A 9,187-nucleotide genomic window follows, 5' to 3' on the forward strand; every position below is an offset into this window, starting at 1 on the left:
ACAAATTTAAATATTAGACAAACATAGCACAAGTAAACAAAGAATGCAGTTTTTAAATGAAGGTCTTTATTATTAAGGGAAAAAGAAATCCAAACCTATAGGGCCCTGTGTGAAAAAGTGATTGCCGTCCCCTTAAAACATAAATTAAGTTCATCACATTAAGTTAATCACATTCTTGGGAAGCTGAATTCAATTTCCCTAGCCACAAACAGGCCTGATTACTGCCACACCTGTTCTCAATCAACAAATCACTTAAATAGGACCTGCCTCAGTAAGTGAAATCCGAAGAAGTTCAGGAACAAATAAGAAGCAAAGTAATTGAAATCTATCAGTCTGGAAAAAGTTATAAAGCCATTTCTAAAGCTTTGGGACTCCAGCAAACCACAGTGAGAGCCATTATCCACAAATGGCGAAAACATGAAACAGTGGTGAACTTTCCCAGGAGTGGCTGGCGGACCAAAATTACCCAAGAGCGCAGCGTCGACACATCCAAGAGATCACAAAAGACCCCACAACAACAGCCAAAGAACTGAAGGCCTCACTTGCCTCAGTTAAAGTCAGTGGTCATGACTCCATCATAAGAAAGAGACTAGGCAAAAATGGCATGCATGGCAGAGTTCCAAGACTAAAACAACTGCTGAGCAAAAAGAACATAAAGGCTCATCTCAGTTTTGCCAGAAAACATCTTGATTGATCGCCAAGACTTTTGAGAGAATACTCTGTGGACTGACGAGACAAAAGATGAACTTTTTGGAAGGTGTTCCATTACATCTGGTGTAGAAGGAACACAGCATTTCAGAAAAGGAACATCATACCAATAGTAAATTTTGGCTCTGGTAGTGTGATGGTCTGGGGCTGTTTTGCTGCTTAAGGACCTGGAAGACTTGCTGTGGTAAATGGAACCATGAATTCTGCTGTCTATCAAAAAATCCTGAAGGAGAATGTACTGCCATTTGTTCGTGACCTCAAGCTGAAGTGTGCTTGGGTTATGCAGCAGGACAATGATCCAAAAAATGTCTTAAGATAAACAAAATTAAGACTTTGAAGTGGCCTAGTCAAAGTCCTAACCTTAATCCGATTGAGATTCTGTGGCATGACTTTAAAAAAGCGGTTCATGCTTGAAAACACTCCAATGTGGCTGAATTACAACAATTTTGCAAAGATGAGTGGGCAAAAATTCCTCCAGAGCGTTGTAACAGACTCATTGCCAGTTATCGCAAATGCTTGATTGCAGTTTTTGCTGCTAAGTGCGGCCCAACCACTTATTAGGTTTAAGGACAATCACTTTTTCACACAGGGCCCTGTAGGTTTGGATTTCTTTTTCTCTTAACAATAAAGACCTTTATTTAAAAGCTGCATTTTATGTTTACTTGCGTTACCTTTCTCAAATGTCTAATTTTTTTTGTGATCTGAAACATTTAAGTGTGACAAACATGCAAAATATTAAGAAATATAAGAAATCAGGAACGGGGCAAACACTTTTTCACACCACTGTACCTATTTATCTATCTATCTATCTATCTATCTATCTATCTATCTATCTATCTATCTATTTTTTATCTTTGCATATCTAACACCTAGACATCTGTCATTTCTTTTCTGCATTCTATTCCCGTACGTGTCACACAGATGGTGCACACGGATGCCACATGGATGGCACACGGATGACGCACACGGACACAGGGATGGCACACGGATTATACACATGGACAGCACCATTACTGTTTTTTCCAGTACCGGAAATATCAGGACGTGTGAAGAGAGCCTAAGACTGAGTTTCATAGAACATTTTTTCACCCATAACATGAAAGCAAGATTAATACAATAACTTCTTATGCGGGGCTGCATGAGTGCTGCTGGTATCGGGGAGTTACTTTCATTGATGGTATCATGAATTCACAGATGTACTTCTCTATATTAAAAGAGTAGATGCTACCATCACTCCATGCCCTGGGTAGATGTGCACTTTTCTAACATTACAATGATCAAAAAAAGCACATCTGTTGCATAACTGAAAAAAAACAAGGTGAAAGTGATTCAATGGCCAGGTATATTCAGGTGGATAAGTATCTGCCTGTATTTCTCAGCTTTGAGAACACCAATAATCCTGACCAAATAACCAACTTTATTTGCTGAGATGCTGCACCAAACTTGAAAGGTACCTCCACCATGCTTCACTGTTGCCTGCAGACCCTTATTATTCTATTGCTCTCCAGCCCTTCGCAAACAAATGTACAGCCAAATATTTCAAATTTTGACTCATCAACCCAAAGCATCTGCTGCAATTATTTTGCTCCCAAGTTCCTATGTATTTATGCCTAGTTGAGTCTCTTGGCGCCTTGTTTCCATTTAGTATGGGTGTAGCTGGGCCCCACAGGTTGCTGCCAGCTCTGAGCTTATGACACTGCTGGAGATCTTCCAATTTCAAATAGAAGTAAGCATAATATTTCTTTCATCTGCTGCAGTAAGTTTCCTTGGCCGACCACTGCCTTTATGGTTCTTAACATTGCCCATTTCTTGGTTTCCTCAATACTGAGAAATACAGGTAGATACTTATCCATCATGCAATACCATTAGGGAGGCATCTGACTCCCAACTTTATTCTCAAGCAGGACAATGACCACAAACTTACAGCCAATGTCATTAAGAACTATTTTTAGCGTAAAGAAGCAATGAGCCCTTGAAGCAATGATATGGCCCCCCACAGAGCACTGATCTCAACATCATGGAGTCTGTCTTTGATTGCATGAAGAGGCAGAAGAATTTGCGCAAATATTATTCCACAGAAGATTTGTGGTTAGTACTCCAAGATATTTGGAACAACCTCACTGCCAAGTTCCTTCAAAATCTGTGTGCTACTAGAACAATTGATGCTTTGATACTGATTTGAAGGCAAAGGGTGGTCACACCAAATATTGATTTGATTTAGATTTATTTTTCTTCACTTAATATGCATTTTGTTCATTGATAAAAATAAATGATTGTCTCCTCTATATTTGAAAGACATCCTACTTTGCAGCCTTTTTCCCCATACCTGCCTAAAACTTTTGCACAGTACTCTATATAGCTATCGGAAAACATTGATAACCATACTTTACTGCTCTGCTGTCACACACGCGCTATTTGTACAGTTTTTTTATTTTTTGGGGCTTTCTGTCCCTCTCTCTGTTGCTGAGTTGTGACGTCCTTTCACTATCCAGATTCTCCCCAAAATGGTTGCTCCATTCTTTGTCTCTGCTTTTATACAGGCTATGATAGTCCTTTCTAATTGGCTGTGCTATACTATGTGATGTAATAGCTGCAAGTCATTATGGGGAAGTCAACCTGAATGTGCCCAAGATCACATGAGTATTCTCTGACTGATGAAGTCATCTGCATTGCATAAAATGGTGGCAGATATGTTTTGCGATTTGCTCAAAGCTAATGGCACATTATCCAGATTTGCCTGGTGTAGCAAATTTTCTACATTTTTTACACCAATTCAATTTGCATTGTAACAAATCACTCATTTCTACTGTTTAGTTATATTATATCACCCTTTATTTTGTTACTGCTTTGCATGCAATTTCATTGTGTTTCTTTTTGTAAGCACAGAACTTTTGATATTACACTTTAATCCCCTTGCACACCTTGATTTAACTGTATGTCACAATCAGGGTGCAAGTGTGTTAAACAGACTCAGGAGCTGAACCCATACTGGAAAAGTGCCTGTTGTGTTATACAGCCAGCATCTGCTTCTAACAGCAGTTACCAGAATAAGCTCCGATCACTGCTGTATGTGTAGTCTGACCAATCAGATGCCACTGAAAATCACTGACAGTGGCAATTAAATAATCTGATTGCTGGGGTAGATGTGCCCCTTCTTCTGAAGTATATCTTTTAACTACAGTCCATTTAGTTATTAGATATAGGTTGTCTAGCATTTATCTTCTACATACTTTGAGCGGCTCAAGCGGTATTCATGTGCTAAGTAAATATGACCAGGATATGATCAGGGGCACTTCATTTACACACTTAATTGAAAATTTATTTTGGTACTATGCATGTTTTACAGTGTAGTGTGTATTGTAGTATTTTTGATAAAAACACATACAGTCATGGCTGAAAGTGTTGGCATCCTTGAAATTGTTCAAGAAAATGATGTATTTCTCCCAGGAAATTATTGTAGTTATACATGTGCAGTTATACACATGTTTATTTCCTCTCAACTGAAATTTTGGACCACTCTTCTTTTGCAAACTGCTCAAGGTCTCTTAAAGGGTACCTTACCCCAACATCAATTTTAAATTCTCTCCACAGGTGTTTAATCGGAATTGGATGCCGTCCACGTCTGGGGAGATTAGCTACAGTGCCATGGATTGTAAACTTCTTGATTATGTTACGCACCGTGGACAAAGGAACATCAAGATACAGTATCTGGAGATGGACGTATAACCTTGAGATTGTTGATATTGCTCAACAATTTTGGTTCTCAAGTCCTCAGACAGTTCTCTTCTCCTCTCTCTGGTCTCCATGCTTAGTGTAGCACATACAGACACGCAATGCAAAGATTGAGTCAACTTCTTCCCTTTTTATCTGGTTTCAGGTGTGATTTTCATATTGCCCACACCTGTTATTTGCCACAGGTGAGTTTGAACAGCATCACATGCTTGAAACAAAGTTGTTTACCCACAATTTTAGAAAGGTGCCAACAATTTTGTCCAGCCCATTTTTGGGGTTTTGTGTGAATTGATGTCCAATTTGCCTTTTTTCAGTTCCTTTGTGATGTTCCAATACACACAAAGGAAATAAACATGTGAATAACAAAACATATATAATTGCAATAATTTTCTGGGAGAAATACTTCATTTTCTGGTTCAATTTCAAGGGTGCCAACACTTTCGACGATGACTGCATTGTTTTCTTTGCTGTTTCATTTTTTCATTGCAAACTTTGTCTGCAAAATATAAAATAATTATCCCTCCAGTACGATTTATATGATATGATATAATTTATCTCTACCACTGTGCAAAATATAATATGAAACACAAATAGGAGCTACAATGTAACTGCACTACAAAGCTGAATTCAAACAAAGTTTCTAATACCGCTTCAGTCAAAATATAAACTCTAGGGAAGTGTTTCCCAACTCCAGTCCTCAGGAACCACCAACAGATGACGTTTTCAGGATTCCCAGGATCACCTGGGCAATACAAATTATGAAAACGTGATTTGTTGCTGGCTCTTGAGGACTGGAGTTGGGAAACACTACTCTACGACATAAATCAGTCTGTTCTTTCATGACAAATTTCCACAATGATTTTTTGGTGAATTTTTGACATTGAGTATTTTCACTGACCAAAAAACACAGCATCTGATAGTTCCAGCAAAGTGGATGGGATTTACAGAAATCTCATGCTCACTGAGCTTATTCAGGTAGGGTATACTGATCTGCCATGCATCTTTCAAATCTGCAGTATATCAGTTTTTTTATTGCGGGTACGCTGAGTTTTATGTGCAGATTTTCCTTATAGAATTGCATTAGATGTGGAAAATCTGCAGGTAAAAAAATGCATGTTTTTAGTGCATTTCTAAAATCACAAGTAACCCACACATCACTATATCAATAAGCTTTTGCTTAAAAAGCCAAATACCAGGGAGTATCAAAAACAAAGCAGCTTTATTTAACACATAAAATGGCAAAAAGATACAAAAAACGCAGGTTTTGCTGCAGGAATGCTGCTGCATCAAAAACTCACAAAATGCTTACAACAGAAACTTACCCTTTAAAAGAATGGATATGTGAATCCAGCCTAAGAGAACTGCATGAAGTATCATTGTGGCTAGGCTGAACAACCATTAAGTTTAAAATTCATAAAACGATTAAATGACACACACAACCAAATATTCACATTTAAACATACCTTCTTCCCATTGACGAAAAAAATCAGATCATCTGAGTTCGGCTGAAGAGACATCTCTACAAGTCTGTGGAACTCTGCAGAGAAGTCTTTACCAAGCTATTACCCAACTTCATCAAGGTGTATTATATATGACAAAGGAGCCTGGGGCGGACAGAGGGAAATTTTTTTTTATTAAGCTTGTACACTCCCCAAACAGGTCATCATATTTCAATAACTGGCAAGTATCTACTTTGACATTAAACAGAACTTACTTGAGATTTTTCACACTAAGAACTATTTACCATCAAAAGTTTGAGCCATACAGTACAATTCTGAGCATGTTTTTTGATTGCATGTTGTTTAGCTGGATCTTTACCAGAGGTGTTCCACTTTGATTAAATTGTCATATTCAATTTGTGTCATGAAGTTGTAGCATGGCGCGGGGCAATAGACACGGGCGACACACTCATCTCCCTTTACGCCTTGATGCACTGCATGAAAGTATGAGTCCTGGTTGGGTTTGAGGACTTGTGCTGTGAGAGCCTTACGCCCGTGAAGGCTGCGGGTAGTCGGTAGTGTTGTCTGGCCAGGACAATAGGTTCCACAGTTCAATAAAGGAGACAGTTGTACCAACATAGACTCGTTACTGAACGATAATATTAACTGAACGGTTATATGCAAGGGATAGCGGATACAAAGTGTTATGGTCGTTTCCTCTAAAGCATACAGCATTCTCCTTCACACAGTATCCTTCCTCAGTAGTCTACTCCAGGGCCAGTGAGGCACACTGTTTCGCCCTACTTTACCCAGCTTCAACGCCACAATCCTGATTAGTGACTCTCTCTACTCACTCATCGGTTCTGCATCCTATTTCTTCCACTATTGGCATCACTGGATCTACCACTTAGGACCCCCACGAGTCTCACGAAACTCAGTCCTGTTTAGGCCCGTTACCTTCAGCATTGAAAGCTCTGGGGTTTCGTGACTGAACTACGTGGCACTGTGACTGACAGAACTTGTTCAGTAAACGTGACTGAACTATGTGGCACTGTTGACTGACAGAACTTGTTCAGTAAACGTGACTGAACTAGGTGGCACTGTGACTGACAGAACTTGTTCAGTAAACGTGACTGAACTACGTGGCACTGTGACTGACAGAACTTGTTCAGTAAACGTGACTGAACTACGTGGCACTGTGACTGACAGAGAGACCCGTGCTGCCTGTGCGCGGTCAGCGATAGCGCCGCGCACAGGCTGTATTGGCAACATGAGGTATTTACGAAATTCATTAGGGGCCCCGGGGGGATACATTGGGGGGTTAATTTAAAGCAGCCGCGGCAATATCTCCGATTGGTCGCGGCCGGCCGGGCGCGACCAATCAGCGAAGCGTGGTTCAAATCCCGTGCCAATACGCGGCCGGACTGCGCCTGTCACTGATTGGTCACGGGCGGCTGGCGCGACCAATCAACGACGCGAGATTTCCGTTACCAGACAAGCAGACAGAATTAGACGATTATATATATAGATGTCCTGCACTGTACATTATTTATAATACTACTACACACTGCACATAACCAAATCACAATATATACAAGACACAGGACACTACACACATAATGCGATTCATGTCTTCAGGGGTTAGGAACGCTGCAGAACAGTCACCATCCCTACACAGTGAAAAAAATCACTGTCTACATCATGCTCAATTACAGTTAGGTCCAGAAATATTTGGATATTTGGACAGTGACTGAATCTTTGTAATTTGGGCTCTGTATGGAACTATTTTGGATTTAAAATAAAATAACTGAGATGCGATTGAAGTGTAGACTTCCAGGCTAAATTAAAGGGGTTAAACCGTTTTCTACAAAGGGGTTCAACTTAATTGGACAAATTCACTTTACCATTAATAAAATGTTCATTTTTAATACTTTGTAGAGAATCCTTTGCAGGGAATTCTGGGTTTCCTCCTTTCTGATGCTGTGCCAGGCCTTTACTGCAGCTGACTTCAGTTGTTGCTTGTTTGTGGGTCTTTCTGCCTTTAGGTCAATTGCGCAGTTTCCGCACATTGAGTATTTGGTGAGTTTTTTATCTCAGTATTTGTTAGCCAAAACCAGGAGTGGGTGAAAAACACAGATGTGATGTACATGTTTCTATTTTCTCTGATTGTCCCACAACTTGTTCTAGCTTACAAATACTTAAGGAAAAACTCACCAAATACTCACCATGTGTCATGCAAGGTGTGGGAAAGACTAAGTGCAACACGAAGGGAAGAGGGGGAGGAAGCCCAAACACTAGGGAAAGGGGGAGTGGAGACCCCTAGGCAGATCTAGTATCACCCTGCCTACCCTATCGCCGAGCAGGAACCTAAGCCCTGAATGAGCTTGATCCTAGATAGGGAGGGGACAGGTTGAGTACTAGTCAGACCCCACTACAAAATAAAGACAACACGGTAAACAAACAAAGGGGATACACTTAGCTTGAGCAGACACCAGAGAGCTGACACCAACTGTCCTCCAAGGGCACCAGAGACGAAACTAGCCAACTGCTAGTGCTCCAAGCCTACAGTCTGGCGACTCTCTAGAGAAACTAAGACTATTTAACTACCCAGCAAGGGTGTGTCAATCAGCAGCAGAAGGTGGAGGTCGCTGCTGGGTCCTAAAGAAAGAAGGTTATAACTATACTACAGAGATGTGGGAATCAAGAAGGCGTCTGCAATGCCAAGCGCAGTGACCTTCTACAGCCGACTCCAGAGCGACTGTCTGCTACACCTGACACACCCGTGACACCATGTGCAGGTGGCCTTAAGTTTTGTCTTAAGCATGTGAAATGCTCATTCCTCAGCACATATGTGATTTGCACACTAAGGCCAAGGCCCCACTATCAGTATTTGGCCAGTATTCATTCAGTATTTTTTCTCAGGAGTGGGAGCCAAAACCAGGAGTGGGTGATGAATGCAGAATTCGTGCACTTGTTTCTCTTATACCTTTTCTCTTATTGTTCCTCACCTGGTTTTGGCTCCCACTCCTGAGAAAAAATACTGACTGAATACTGATAGTGAGGCCGTGGCGTTAGTCACATGCCGATGAGGAAGAAAAGCTAGTTGTCACATGACCGTAAGTATGAAAATCGCATATGAGTGAAGTGGCCATATGATGACTGATGGAACCTGCAAGCAAAGTTGAATCCTGACAGTGAGTATATTACACATTGTAAGGATTGGCTACAGGGCTTCATTTTATAATTAAAGGGCTCGTACAGGTTTGATATGAAAGTCTGCAGTCATTCTATGTGACTGCAGGCTTCTG

General features: G+C 40.6%; 1 protein-coding gene across 1 annotated transcript in view; it reads right to left on the reverse strand.

Annotated features, from left to right (window-relative positions):
• LOC141161552 (aldehyde oxidase 1-like) overlaps positions 1–6,055 on the reverse strand; it is a 536,896-nt gene extending 530,841 nt beyond the window's left edge. The window contains exon 1 of the mRNA XM_073646510.1: positions 5,904–6,055. Coding sequence (XP_073502611.1) covers positions 5,904–5,957 — 54 coding nt within the window. The 5' untranslated portion in view covers positions 5,958–6,055. The remainder of the gene's footprint in view (positions 1–5,903) is intronic.
• Between the last annotated feature and the right edge of the window lie 3,132 nt (positions 6,056–9,187).

The sequence above is a fragment of the Phyllobates terribilis genome, unplaced genomic scaffold (assembly GCF_046119375.1).
Source record: "Phyllobates terribilis strain yellow unplaced genomic scaffold, ASM4611937v1 Scaffold_9__5_contigs__length_417890890, whole genome shotgun sequence".
NCBI classification, from domain to species: domain Eukaryota; kingdom Metazoa; phylum Chordata; class Amphibia; order Anura; family Dendrobatidae; genus Phyllobates; species Phyllobates terribilis.